Source organism: Mytilus edulis, chromosome 2, assembly GCF_963676685.1.
Source record: "Mytilus edulis chromosome 2, xbMytEdul2.2, whole genome shotgun sequence".
Classification (NCBI taxonomy): Eukaryota; Metazoa; Mollusca; class Bivalvia; order Mytilida; family Mytilidae; genus Mytilus; species Mytilus edulis.
In genome coordinates, this window is record NC_092345.1 from 62,161,719 (window position 1) to 62,177,222 (window position 15,504).

The 15,504-nt window shown below is 32.7% G+C and overlaps 1 protein-coding gene across 2 annotated transcripts; it reads right to left on the reverse strand.

Moving 5' to 3' along the window:
- Positions 1 to 1,578: 1,578 nt before the first annotated feature.
- LOC139512615 (small ribosomal subunit protein mS40-like) lies at positions 1,579 to 11,661 on the reverse strand. 2 transcript variants are annotated; one of them, XM_071300357.1, is made up of 6 exons: positions 11,554 to 11,661; positions 8,645 to 8,813; positions 6,119 to 6,213; positions 4,816 to 4,887; positions 3,970 to 4,096; positions 1,579 to 1,988 (listed from the first exon to the last, which is right to left on the reverse strand). In XM_071300357.1, exons 1-6 carry the CDS (start codon positions 11,626 to 11,628, stop codon positions 1,612 to 1,614), a joined length of 915 nt encoding a protein of 304 aa, XP_071156458.1. In that variant the 5' UTR covers positions 11,629 to 11,661; the 3' UTR covers positions 1,579 to 1,611. The 2 variants fall into 2 exon arrangements, with proteins under 2 accessions (XP_071156458.1, XP_071156459.1); XM_071300358.1 differs by having other exon boundaries at positions 8,645 to 8,807; positions 11,554 to 11,657.
- Positions 11,662 to 15,504: the final 3,843 nt, after the last annotated feature.

Below are 15,504 nucleotides of genomic sequence, written 5' to 3' on the forward strand. Positions count from 1 at the left end.
TGACTTGGATGGAGAGTTGTCTCAATGGTACTCATACCACATCTTATTACAACTATTTATTAATTGTTAGTTGCAAAACAAACGAAAAACTTAATAGATCTTTGTGCAATATATCATTATTAATATACAAAACCCATTCATTATTCCAAGTATTCACTCAAGGTAAGCATGAAGCTAGTCTGACAGCATGAAATTGAGAATGGAAATGGGGAATGTGTCAAAGAGACAACAACCAAACCATAAACAACAGCTGAAGGCCATCAATGGGTCTTCAATGCAGCCAGAAATTCCCGCACCAAGAGGAGTCCTTCAGCTGGCCCCTAAACAAATATTTTACTAGTTCAGTGATAATGGACGTATATTCATGAGCCAGATGTAATAAGAGGCCAGATTTGAATCGTCTTAAGTTAGTTTTTTTTTCAAGCAGTCTCTGAACCATAAAAACAAGATCAAGGACAATAGACTTCTGACAGACCGAAACTTTATAAAAGAAGGTTTCTGCTTAAAAGGAATGTGGAGTCTTTGTCTTCTTCCTTCTAAAAATTAAAGTTTGAGACAGATAGTTTACATTGCCATCACCAGATGGTAATACCTATATCTTGTATACTGCAACTTTCCTCTTTGTCTCAGCCGGGACAAAAACTTCTGGAAATTCAGAAATTACTACCATGTTTTTATTATTGCAGAAAATCCACATTTTAATTTTTGTATATGAATTAAACGGGAATTTTCTCAATATCACAACAATTTAAATTGCATTTTAGTCTAAAAAAGCAAAATCACAATAATAGATGCATCAATAATTTCTGAATTTACAGCAAGTTCTCAACTCTGTATGGCAAAGGAGTAGGCGCATTAAGGCCTGGTTTTGGACCAAGAAAATAAAATGTTTGATAACTTTTTCAAATTGGCACATAATCTTTAGAATTGCATAGGGTCAAGAAATATAAATGAAAAACATTAAGATACTTATGTGAGGACGTCACAATTACGTCATAATATGTACTGTTTTCACAAAAACGATAAAGTTCAGAATTTATGCAGTTTTCCATCTTTATTTCTGTTGTGGAAACATCGTGCGCAGCCAAGAAACAACAAAATAATTTAACTGAAGCTTTATTATTACTATTGACAAAATCTCACCAAATATAAAGTTGTTTCTTGGGTGCGCACATACTTTTCCAATCGAAAATATACTGAAAAATTTGATGAAAAACAAGAAAAATCACAAAATTTTACAAAATATGCAAATTAAGGCATGATTTGTTGCCATGATAACTTGTTCAATGTCAAAAACTGTTTTGTTTTTCTGAATTCCTTCTACCTGAGATACTTTTCAGTAATTTAAAAATATGTATGATAACTTTTAAATTTGCAGTAAATTTTGGGCCAAATAAGGGCCTTATTGCCCCTACTCCTTTCAACTTTGACTATTTGTATAAACCCTTATAGTTTTTACATTCTCAGAATTTATATTTTAGCTTTTCAAGTTCTTGGACTATAAAATGTATCCATAACATTAAATTTTACTCTCAACAAATATATCAATAACATTAAAAGACATCAAAAGACTGAAAAGAAATTGGATTATTTTAATGAATTAATCATATGTTAGCTAGGTTGATCTTCTGATTTATCTTTAGTGTCATTAGGAGGTCCAGAATCTTCTGATTTGTCTGAATCTGAGCTGGAATCCGAGTCAGATTCTGATCCTGAATCTGAAGAATCAGAAGAAGAATCTGATTGGTCTTCATCATCTGCCAATTTCTTTTGTTCATTATTCCTATCTTCTGAATCTTCAGAAGCAGCCATGTTACTTTCTACTGATGATGAAATATCTACTGGGGAGGCCATTGCATCCTCCAAGGTATCCATATCTGTACTTGTTGAATTAGACAAAAGTTTAGATTTCTCTTCTGATTCTTTTGCTAGATTATGGTATTCACTATAGTCATAATGTCTTTGTTTAAGGGGCATCTGTATAAAACCTGAAAAATAAATATTGGCGCACAAAAATTTTATAAACATATAAGAAACAATGACCTTTCAATCAAAAATTTGGGATAGGTTGAGGTAAAGTGGTGAACAAAACGAAACAGGGTATAGCACTATTGCACAAAGTTCATTTATTTTCAGTCATTTTGAAAGATTACAATTTGTTTCAGAAAAATGTTTGTACCAATGTCATCAGGTCTTTCAGGTGAGCTATTCTTTTATATTGCAACTAGATATTTCATCAAATCATATTTACAACTTATATTTTACATTTTTATTCAAACATAAAACATTTATCACATCAATTTTTCTTAAGAACTTAACATTTATCCTTTAGTTTCTGCATAAAGCAGGTTTTACAGTCTGGGAAAACATATGTTAGTTAAAATTGGCTTTGAACAAGCTTTTAATAAATGTGTACTTTGTGTCTTTTTGTCTTCTCTTTGGTTGCTGTAAAATCTAATGATTTAAACCCTTTCTAACTGATTTTTTAGGAGTTATTCTTATGTTGTGCAATAAAAAACAATTTCCCTGTTTAGAGTACGGTTGATATGAACATGTTTGACGCTACTTAATGTGTCTGTTCCAATTAGAGAGCCAATAATTCAAAGGTTGTTGTTGGTTGCTTTTATTGTTTTTAGTCCAAATTTCTTTATGAATGTTTAATATTGTCAAGCTGGGGCCTGATCTACTTTTTATAGCTGACTATATATATGCATAGGTTTTCCTCATTTTTGAAAGCTTTACAGTAACCCAGTTATTCCGATGCTTATCCCTTGGTACTTGGTGATTTTTTGTCTGATTGGGAATCATACCAAATCTCAACATTTTGATATTGACCTCATTTCAAGTGATCCTGTATGTTTGTGGATTAATTAAGTAGCTTGGAAATTATGAATTATAGGTAGTAAATGTTTTAGAAGGCACCATAATATTAGCCCATGTTCATGAAAACAATTGCTTTTCAATTTTGTTTTATAAAAAATGAAACCATTTGAATAAAAATGTATACAATTCCATGCGATCATGGTGGTGTTTTCCTTCAAAACTGTACAGCATTTTCAAGTGTTTTATAAAAAGGGGTCAAAAGTTAAATTTGTATTATTTCATACAAAATTTCATTTGAGTCAAATGTAAAATTAGTTAAAATATCTACTGTGGATTCATTTTTATCTGTGGAATACCAATTTTCGTAGGTTTCATGGGTCACAGCGAAGAATAATCCCGAGAAATGTGTATGGAGTCTGATGTTTATTTCCGGTTATGTTATGCAGTTCTAGTATAGTGTTGACTAGCGATAAACATGGTAACATAACACGCGTTTTTTATTGAAAGAAGATACAAGTATTTCAATTAAATCAATAATAAATATATCGAATATCAGTGATACTTTACTTTTTAAAACAGATTAAAACTGTTCATGGAAAATAACTGCAAGTTATTAATTACCGTGCCTCAGTTTGGTTTACTAGTGATTAAAAATCAATATGATTAAGTACGGGGATATAGTTTATGACAGGAACATTTTTTTCACACCTTTTACTTACATGATTGTTCATTATATCGTGATTAGGGAAATGAGCTTTTTGAAGTTTTGAATGCCTTATACAATTCCGACAATAATTTATAATTTATAAAACAAACAAATAATTAGGTGTTTCTGTCCATTATTGTAATAGTTTTCAATGAACACTTTAACCTAGAATGACCAAGCGAGGATTTTGACAATTCAAAACTTTTTCAATGAATACCTTCTTTTTTGTTTGCTTTATTAGTGATCAAACCAAGGAGGTTATATGACTTCCTAAATCAAAAAGATATCCACAAATTATGTATCTGAATTTTTTTTGTTTTACGTATACCCGAAACGTCTTTTTTCCTCTGTCCACGAAAAATTGATAACCACGAAAATAAATGAATCCACAGTATTTATAATGACTTTTCAAGTCAGATATATTGATTGAGATGATTTACCATAGTCTATAGCCTTTAATCTTTGTATCTGTAATTCCTTCAATCTTTGTTGACAAACTCCGGTCTTTAATGAAGGCAAAACATCACCAGTAAATGGATTTAAAAATTGTCTCAGTAATTTAATATTCTACAATAAAAAGACTTTTCACATTAGCTCTATATTCCGGTTATTAATAAAACACATGTTTTTGTTCAAAAACTCTTGATATAAGTTGAACTGTATTAGAAAAAATCATCATAGTCATACACGTGTCAAGTTCAATCTCATCAAAAGGTTTAAAACATTAATTGAAGTAATTTTCAACTATTTCCCTATACATATATTCCAAAACTGCTCTTCATCTTCATATACATCTTACAATAATTTCCAATGCCAAATAAAGTTGACCTATTGCTTATAGTATCTGAGAAACAGACCTCACCAGGAAAACATAACAATGAATCGGAATAGCTTATTAAACTCATTTATAAATCAAAGCATCCTAGTGAAATTTGAATCAAGTAGGATAACCTGTACTTTAGTTCCATCGCGAGAGCAGAGTAGTTAATCAATTTATCTTAAGTAGTAAATCGATTAATATGCACATAAGTTGACTGACTAACAGGTGGACAGGTTGAACCTAGAAAGGTCGACAAGTGTTTTTTTTTTTAAACTGTGATTTGTTTTCATTTGACCATGGGTTGTGCATTTATATTCATATTTTACCTTCCCTGTTGCTTGGAATCAAACTATTGAATTTAAATGCCCAACCCATGGTTAAATGAAAACAAATCTACAGCTGCCATCAATTATTTCTTAATGTAAAATATATATCTACATAATTGGTGCCAGTAATTTTGACTTACTCTATAATCCACAGTTAAGTATTCATCTCGACAAAGAGGACATGGACTTGCTAAACCAATTTTTCCTTGTCTCTGAAATAAAACCTCTCAATTAGTCTGGCTTAACATTAAAACAATAATCAAACAATTCCATAAATCAGATGCAAAACTTCAATATGTTTATAATCTACCTGTCAGACTGTGCAGCTTAAAAGCTGTCGGAGTCGATTACACAAAATAGATGCTGTATTTTGATAGTTTTGCTTAAAATCATAGTTCAATAGTCTGAAAAAGTGAATAAAAGAGACAGCTAACTTTTATTTAAATTGTAAAATTCATCTTAAAAATGCATCTATGTCATCAGATTGTCTAAACTACATCAAATTTAGCACCTAGTTTTAGTTGTGATTGTGTCAGAAAGATTTGTCGCATTTAAAACCATTTTTATAAGTAAACATACATTGCAAATTCTTCAAGAACTGATCATGCTTAATTTTGAGATTAGTTATATGTATATACAATTTAAGCCATTGTAAGCTATGGTTTCAAGTTGCAAAATATAGCATATAAATTTAAAACAGGGTTTAAAAAAATCTTTCCCCTCTGACTCTGTTTTTAAGATAGCAGTTTAATAACCTATTTCTGATTTCATGTACTTGTAAAAGACAGTGTTTTAGTTATACCACTGATAACCTTTATGCATGTTTTTAGAAATGATTCCATTCATTATGCAGTGGAAACTAACATTGCATTGTATACTTCAATTCTGCACAAAGGAAGATAATTCAAATTTTGTATATTACTTGAACAATTTCATCATTAATATTAGAAGAACGGATTCAAGATTCATGCACCATGCACAATTTATGTAATTTTCCTGACAAGCATGGCAATACACATACACATCATTTTGTAACTTGAATATCTGCGTATACATTTCACTGATATTAAAGTGTATTGATATATTGATAGATGGGATGTTTAGAATGTTGTGCTCAGTGTAATACTTTAATCCCAAAAGCAGTGATCAAGTCTTGAAAATTGATAACTATCATGCAATCCACATAAGGGTTTTGATTGGAAAAATACAATCTACAATGTATATCCCAAAAACAAAGATAACCCATTTGAAAATAAAGAAATAACTTTCTTTTCAAAATTTGATACCAGACATTATCTCTTAAACATAACATTTCTTCTGGCAAAGACAATGAAGTAACTTTAAATGAAGTCATCAATTTTTTTTATATGAAAATGTGATTAACTGATTTGAAGTTTGGTTATTTTCCAAACTGTTTCACAACCATATAACTTAGTTACGTACAATACATTTCTCTCTTGTTTCAGGTGCCATATTTCCTTTAAAGTTTCTTCTGTAATGTTTCCAAACAACATCATCACCATAAGTCTTTTTGTAAGCTAAAAAGAAAAACATTTTATGATAAGGGGACAGAGAAATATCCAGAGGCTTCAAAATGTGTAATAGATGTTCTAGTAGAATGTACTTCTTAAATGTCCTGTCCCCAATCTAACATACTAATGAGGTCAAAAAGGCTTGTACATGTATTGACATGAAAAAGGAGGAGTTTAAAATTAATGCTCCATCTTTGTCTTAAGTTTTTTTGTTGATCATCATGAATTTCAAGCTTAATTGTATTGTATCAATGCACATACTGAATAACAATCACCAAATATAGCTAGCAACGATAATCATACATTTTTGTCATACATTATTTTATATTTTTTTTGAATGGGAAAATCAAACTAAAAGGTCTTAAGAGCCTGTGTCGCTCACCTTGGTCTATGTGCATATTAAACAAAAGACACAGATGAATTAATGACAAAATTGTGTTTTGGTGATGGTAATGTGTTTGTAGATCTGATTTTACTGAACATTCTTGCTACTTACAATTATCTCTACCTATAATGAACTTGGCCCATTAGTTACAGAGGAAACTATTTTGTTAAAATTTATAAAAAATTTACAAAATTTATGAAAAATGTTAAAAATTGACTGTAAAGCCCTCAAGGGCAATAACTCCTTAAGGGGTCAACTGACTATTTTGGTCATTCTGACTTATTTGTAGATCTTACTTTGCTGAACATTATTGCTGTTTACAGTTTATCTCTATCTATAATAATATTCAAGATAATAACCAACCAGGTGCTCTGCAAGGCGCAGCTTTATACGACCCAGTGGTCAAACCCTGAACAGTTGGGGCAAATTTGGACACAATATTCAAGCTTGATAACGTCTGAATTTTGATTGTGATCAAATTTTTGACATAATATAGGTTTTTGCCACAAAATTAATGTGGTTCAAGATCTAACACATCTATTGCACAATACTGTGCAATTGAATATTTCTTATTGAAACTTTTCAAAATATGAAATTTGAAAAATGTTGAAAAAAAAAAAAATCCCTTACAAAAAATGGTAAACTGAGATCCCCCCCAATTTATTGAACCCCCCCCCCCCCCCCCCTTGGAGCAATAACCCTTAAACTCAATCCCATGCTTTCCTTTGTAATATTGAACCTTGTAGTTTGATTTCAGAGAGATCCATACACTTAAACACAAGTTATTGTCATGATTGTTTGGAAACTAGAAACATGCTTCTTTTTGGCCCTTTTTTGGCCCTTAATTCCTACATATTTTGGGCAATTAACCCAAAACTTAATCCAAGCCTCCCCTTTGTTATATGGTACATTGTGGTACAATTTTAGAGCGATCCATGCAATTACACACAAGGTATTGTCTGGAAACTAGAAAAATGCTTGTTTTGGCCCCTTTTTGGCCCTTAATTCCTAAACTTTGGCCCCATAACCCCTTAAATGAATCCAAACCTTCTACTTGTGATTTTAAACATTGTAGTATACTTTCAGAGCAATTGAAATACTGGTAAACAAGTTATTATCCTGAAACTAGAAAAATGCTTGTTTTGGCCCCTTTTGGGCCCTTACATGTAATTCCTAAATGGTTCGGACCATCATCCCCAAAATAAATCCCAACCTTCCTTTTGTGGCATTGAACCTTCTGAAAAAATTTCATTAAGATCTATTCACTTAAACTAAAGTTATTATCCGGAAACCAAAGTGTCTTCGGACGATGACGCAGACGACGACATCATACCATTATACGAACCCAAAATTTTTTTGGGGTCGTATAAAAACGGCAAAATTTCCTTAAAACTGCCAATTCAGGGGCAGCAACCCAACAACCTGTTGTCCGATTCCTCTCCTGAAAATTTCAGGGCAGATAGATCTTGACTTGATAAACAATTTAAACCCATGTCAGATTTGCTCTAAATGCTCTGGGTTTCAGAGTTATAATCATAAAATCTACATTTTACCCCTATGTTCTATTTTTAGCCATAGCGGCCATCTTGTTGGTTTGCCGGGTCACAGGACATATTTTTTTTAACTGAAAACCCAAAAGAAGATTGTAGCCAAGTTTGGTTAAATTTGGCCCAGTAGGTTCAGAGGAGAAGATTTTTGTAAAAGTTAATGACGATGGACGACTGGCGACGACGAATGCCAAGTGATGAGAAAAGCTCACTTGGCCTTTTAGGCCAGGTGAGCTAAAAACAATCAGCTCCAGCTATGCAGAACCTTTAATGATCCTACCACTTTGCATAATTGATATGACTGTGTTGGTTCATGCACATTTATTGTTAAAGTTGTATTGTTCCTGAATATGGCAGAAACATAATTCACTAGTTTAAGTGGATGTCAAACATTAATCAATCAATGAAAATCTAATTAATTTGCATTTTTAAAGCTACATTTATTGGAAAAAATTTCTATTCTGATTTTTCTAATTTATTCCATAATTAATCTAGCGTAACTTACAATCACTTTCTAAATATCTGATACTTGTATCCCATGATTCCTGTATGTATGGCCGTTTCTCATGAGCAATAACAGTATTATCTTCTTCTTCAAAAACTTTTTCACCCCTACGTATGAAACATAGCCTGCCAGTGATGCTAAGATTTCTTGACTGAACTACATTCTGAAACTACACAAATAAACTTTTCTTCAGATACAAATAGTAAAGTTATCCAGAAACATTAAAGCACTTCTGTCTTTAAATTGCTTCAGCTCATTTGATTTTCATAAAACAAAGTACATTGTAGTTGCTATGCAGTAAACCATACAAAATTTAATCTTACTTTATCCAATCATTAAGTTTATAAAATTGTCAGCACAAAGGCATATCTGGGCACATGCAGTGTTGTAAAACAAACCTCCAATCAATGATGATCATGACATGTATTAAAGTAAGGCATTTTAATTTGAAAGGACGATGATCATATTATTAACTTCAGCATAGAGTATATCTGTTTGCAGGCATTTCTTGTTTCCTATATGTTGGAAAAATATTTGTCTATACATGAGTAAAACCATGACTGGCATGAGACTAATCTCTTGTATATATTTTAATCATATCTAGCAAAAGATACTCATCTATGACAGTACATGCAGTATGTGTTAGTGTTTCTTTATCAGTGATTGCTTTCTCATTGATGTTGATCCCAAAGATCAACCTTTAGTTCTCAAATCCCTTTATGAGCAATAATGTTCATAATTATGGGTAACATACAATGTACATGACATGGTCTTTCCCTTATACTTCATTTTAAGTTTTAGGGTTGATTCAGTTTTTTTGTAAAGAAGCACCATTGGTGACTAGCCAGGTTAATTATAATAAAATGTAAAAGAAATTGAAACAGAAATAAAACGCTTTGCTGACATCAGCCTGATACTACCTCAGGGGTTGAACCCTGAACAGGTGTGGCAAATTCGGACACAATATATATTCAAGCTTGATTCTATCTGAATTTGGATTGTGATCAAATTTTTTACATAGTATAGGTTTCTGACACAAAATAAATGTCAAGATCTTACAAATTTATTGCACAATACTGTGCCCTTAAAGATTCTTTTTGAAAAATTTTAAATATTTGAACCCCTTAAAAAAATTGGAAACCCCCAAACTTTTTGAATCCCCCCTTGGAGCAATTACCCCCACACTCAAACCAAGCCTTTTCTTTGAAGTATGGAACCTTGTAGTAAGATTTCACAGAGATCCATATTCTTAAAATGTTAAGTACCAGTTATTGTCTGGAACTAGAAAAATGCTTGTTTTTGGCCCCTTATTCCCACATGAATTGGGCAATTACCCCCAAACTCAATCCCAGCCTTCCTTTTGTGATATGGAACCTTGCTTTACAATGTAAGAGAGATTCATACACTTAAAAATGTACACACAAGTCCTGATCCAGAAATCCTGGGCTTAAAAGCACAAAATCCTGAGGTCCCCAATTTAAATAAATATAAATCCCGACATCCAAAAATTCGAAGAAAAAAAATCCTGGATCCAGAAAGGGTCTATCCAAAAATCCAGAGCTTAAACACCTGATCCTGGAGTCCTGATAAAGGTCCTATCCCCCCTCATTCATATTAACATGGAAAACCAAAAAATTCTCAAACCTTCAGTTTTTAATTGCTGATGTGGCCTTGAACTTTTAGAAAGAGATATTGTCACTTAAAGTTTTAGAACAAAAAAGAAATTATCTCTATTTCAAAGCAATTAACCCTTTCACCGATTGCTGCCCAGAGAGAAGCTACTCTGAGACGATGGCTTCCCTGGCTACTATAACTCAAGTGGGAGATCTTCATAATAAATGTCAATAAAAACTTGTTTGTAGTTATTTGCGTATTTATTTCATTCACTAACACCATGTTCACAGTTTTGTTCATGTTTTGATAATTTTTTCTTCATAATTAAAATATTCAAATTTTCTAATTTTCGATATTATCTAGGTGAAATTCTCAAAATTCTGCTCTTAGATCCCAAATCGTAATTTTTAAACCCAAAACGGCAAAATTTGGAAATTTCTTATGAGGCTGTACAAATTCCTCACACTGAACGATGTCCATTCCAAGTGTTTTGTACATAAAACAACATTTTACGTCAAAAAAGTATACTAGTTTGGCTTCAATTCTTCCATATTCTTTCAAAAAAAATGTTCCCTCATTTCAAATTCTCGTAAATTCCGTAAATTTCGTCTGATTTTGACACGGTTTTCAACAAACGGAAGCGCCATGTTTACACTTTCATCCGGGTATTCATCAAAGAAAGATAACTCATGTTTGCAATGTTTTGAGCGGGAAACATAAAAGATGTATTCCGATCCCGGTAAAACGGGACTCATCGTCAGCTGTCTGAAGCGTGAATCCCGGTAAACCGGGACTCATCGGCGAAAGGGTTAAAGCATGATTAAACAATTGTTCAAACCATAACTTTCAAAAGGGATGCGAACAAATCAAGTGTGAGAGTGTGTGGGTGTGAACTTGAAAGGAAGCAAACAGATTTCTCACAAACTGGCCCCGATTCAGGATTGCCTGAAGACGTGAAGGGGTGCAACATTCAGATAACCATGACATTGATATTAATAACATTAGGTTTAAAATTTCAGACATGTCATTTCAATAAATTAGAAGATATGGAGCCAGGATAGAATGTTTGCCACACCTGACAATGTGTGGCCGTTACTTCTTTAGATCTTAGTGACTGTATGATATTTGATATTTATGTCAAAATGAATAATGAGAACCATTCCTCTATTTACTATAAAGGGGGTCCTCTAACAGTCTAAGTCTAATGTTTGGCTATTAATGTCTATTGCCATGTATTTAAGCGGTTATGTTATTGTCTCAGCACAATTAGACATTTGCATAAAAAGTGAGGTAACCTCTGAACAGTGTGCACTGTAAACAAAACTCCTACAGAACTTCGATATCTGCTTCAGTCGAAATAATTTGTCCATGTTGACTGTATCTGGTATCTGTCCGTTTTGAAAGTATCGGTAACCAGTTCTTCATATTTATTTGGACATTTCGTACTTAATTAAATTTTGTCCTTTTAAACAGACGCCCTAAATAAGACAAAGCCGGACTTATGAGTTCGAATCGAGTATGTTAAAAAATAAAGTTAAAAAAAATGTTACTATTACAGATTTTTCAACATGTTGAATGTTTGTGTAGTACTGATATGGAAGATGAAGACCGTGCAGGGAAAATATGCACAGACACCGGCATAGTTATCAATATGATTTAAAATGCAGATCCTGTGTCCATGCTCATTTAGCTTAATTTTACAAAGCATCTGATAAAAAGTAGTTTCCCTAGCATGCAAACACTAGAGATGTGAGTTCAAACCTCGTACATGACAGGTGCGTTCGACTCTGGTCTTAAATTTAAGGCCGGATTACCCGTCCAGTTTTCCGGTCAAATGTGATAAAATCTTTCCACCCGCACAATATATATATATAGTCAAGAGTGCAAGGTGGCGTTTAACAACAATCAATCAATCAATCAGATAAAGGATGACAACATTGGAATACATAAATATATACTTTATTACCAGCATAATTAAGCTTCACATATTTGTAACTGACAAAAAATAAGTTATAATTGCAATAACACATCATGTAGAGAATGCTAATATTTTTTTGTAAAATACTGTCCCTAATTTCAAAATCCAATATACTTTTTATTTCCCCTCAAAAGTCAATTACTTTACATTTTGTACACTAAGCAACTATATCAGTTTTAATCCGCTCGGCAAAAGTCAATTGCTTTACATTTTGTACACTAAGCAACTATATCAGTTTTAATCCGCTCGGTTTATACCAGTAGTAAATTGCTTTATAAACTTTGCCCGCAATGTCCCTTCATGCCAAACACACAAGGAGAGCAGTTGTGTAGTCCCACTGTAGTTAGCGCATCGGACAACAAACACAAAGGTCCCTGGTTCGATCACCATTTCGGGGAGAAATTTTCAGAGACTGAATTTTCGGCTCTCCCGCTTGACAACATTTGCGAGTATGATCTTTAGAAACGATGATAGTCCGTCGGAATGTGACGATATTATTATTATTATTATTATTATTATACAATATTTATATAGCGCATTATATAATTTGAAAAATTACCCTAAGCGCTTAACATGAATAAACAAAAAATAAGATACATAAGGTAAAAGCAAAATATACAATCACATAAATACAATTTCTGAGCAGTGGCGTGTAAAATGAAAACATTGATTGTCGGTTAAATAGAATAATATAAAAGAATGTACAACCCACACAAAAAATATCAAAAATTTAAAATTAATCAAAATGAAAGAAAAGTAAAAAGTTTCAAAAAAATAAAAATGAGTTAAGAAAAATTTAAAATTTCCTCTGTATAAATTTAAAATAATGATTATCATTAAACCACAGTGACTCAAGTATTAAAAATTATTAAGTAAAAGTTCACAATACAATCAACTGGTAAAACAAATTGTTCATAAATTTCAAAATTTACAAAAAATCAATGAAAGCACTTCGGAAAAAATATGTCTTAAGATCCTTTTTAAAAACGCCAACAGATTGTTCATTTCGTAAGGATGAAGGTAAGCTGTTCCAAAGAGTTGGTGCGGCAATATCGAACCGTCGTTCACCATAGCGTTTTGTCCTAACATCGTTTGGTAGTCGTAACAGCATGCTTTTCTCCGATCGCAAGGCTCTACCAGGTTTGTAATGTTCAACTAATTCCTGTAGGTATGATGGTGCCTTGCCATGAATTGCTTTAAAGTTTGTACTGACAACGAAAATGAACCGGTAACCAGTGCAATGAAATGAGAACAGGTGTTATTGAATCGTATTTTCTCTTGCGCGTTATTAGCCGTGCTGCTGTATTTTGCACACGCTGTAGTTTTGTTATTACACAGCTATTTGTTCCGTATAACAGCGCATTACCATAATCTAGTCGTGATGTAACGAGTGAGCACACTAGAGTCTTACATGCCTCATCTGTAATCAGGGATCTAATGCGACCAATATTTCGTATCTGATGAAAACATGCTTTTGTCGTTGCACTAGCTTGTTGTTCCATACTGAGTGTTTTGTCAAAATAAAATCCAAGATTTTTCACACAAGAAGCATCAGTCAATATAGTTCCATCGAATGTTAGTTGGAAACTGGATAGTTGCTTTAGTTGTTGTTTTGGTGCAAACACAATTAATTCGGTTTTGTCTTGGTTTAATTTAAGCATGTTGATACTCATCCATGCACTGATATCCGACAAACAGTTCTCAAGACGATTGGAGAGGTCCGACCAGTCTCCAAGAGGTTTAATGACTTGATACACTTGCGTGTCGTCAGCGTATGAATGGTAAGACATCCCATGTTGCCTGCAAATTTCTCCGAGTGGTTTGGCAAACATACAGAAAAGTTTTGGTCCCAACACAGAGCCTTGTGGTACACCAAAGCCGAGTCTGATATCATCCGATTGTACCGATCCGATAGAAACACGCTGAGTTCTAAATGGCTAACCCGTGTTAAAAGAGAACAATATTTCTTGCACGTAAAAGACAACCTTGTAGATTTTGAAAAAGAACATATCAGAAGTCCATTACTCTATTAATTATTCTAAAACCAGTCAGTTGGCATACGGATTATGTTCTTCACTGATATAGTATATGATGGCATGATACTTAACCCCTAACAGGAGGGATTATGCTTGATATTCATATGATGAATATCAGTTTAATTGAGGTCAGGAGTTGGCATGTCAGCAACTGCTAGTAGTCCTTTGTTAATTTGTGCATCATTGTTATTTTGTTTAGTTTCTTTTGTTACCTATTCTTTTTTATTTTTGCTTGTTTTTTTTTTTTTGGGGGGGGGGCTGTATTTTTTTAATAATAATATCTCTATGCGAATGCAAGATCGGAGCAAAGTTTTAAGCAAATGTGATGACATGATTAATCATATAATGGCGGATTTAAAAAAAAGTTGAAGCAAACAAAGTTGAACTGTTCACCTAATGCAGCAACATTACCCGGTTCCTACCTTCGTACTACAAGAGTTGCAGTGATCTATCTATATTTTTTGGCATATCTATCGGTTTTTCTATATTTGTTTAAAGATTGCATTTTTCACGCCCAACCCCTCACGGCATCATTAGGCAAAATCCTGAATCCGTCTTCATAGAGTATCAACTTGATAAACGTCGATCGAGAAGCACCGGTTAGCTTTTAAAATGCACATGACTCAAACTTGTTATGCATATGATAAAAATAAATATAGCACCCCAAAAAGAAAGCATGGATTCATTGGTCTGACTGGAAGTTGTTGCATTTTTCTTACATTATAAATTTAAACTAAAAATTATAAACTTATTCTGCTATTACTATAGTCAAATACGAACAAACATTTTCACTTTGGACATTTTGCGATGTCGGTATCATCTTGAAAGAAATGTAAATTAAATGATACGGTTGTGCAAATGCAGCAGTCCTTAAAAATTAAGGAACGACGTTGTAGGGGACGAAGTTGCCATAGATTCTAACAGGCGATTCCATTCTTTTATCAGAAAGTGGGTGCATTCACTGACTATTTCGTTTCTATAAATTGTAACTGTGAATAAAGCTATTTGATTTTTATGGTTAAAACTACCGATGTTATGGATGTAATGCGGAAAATACCATATATATAAAAGTAATAATAAAACACAACTGTTGAACAATATATTTCAGTTGCTCATATTTACAAGCTTCTCTTCCCTAATAAAACTATCAATGGAAGCTACCATATTATGGAGCTAGCAAGTCTGCAAAAAACAATGTTCAAACATCCAATATCATATTTATGCATATATCC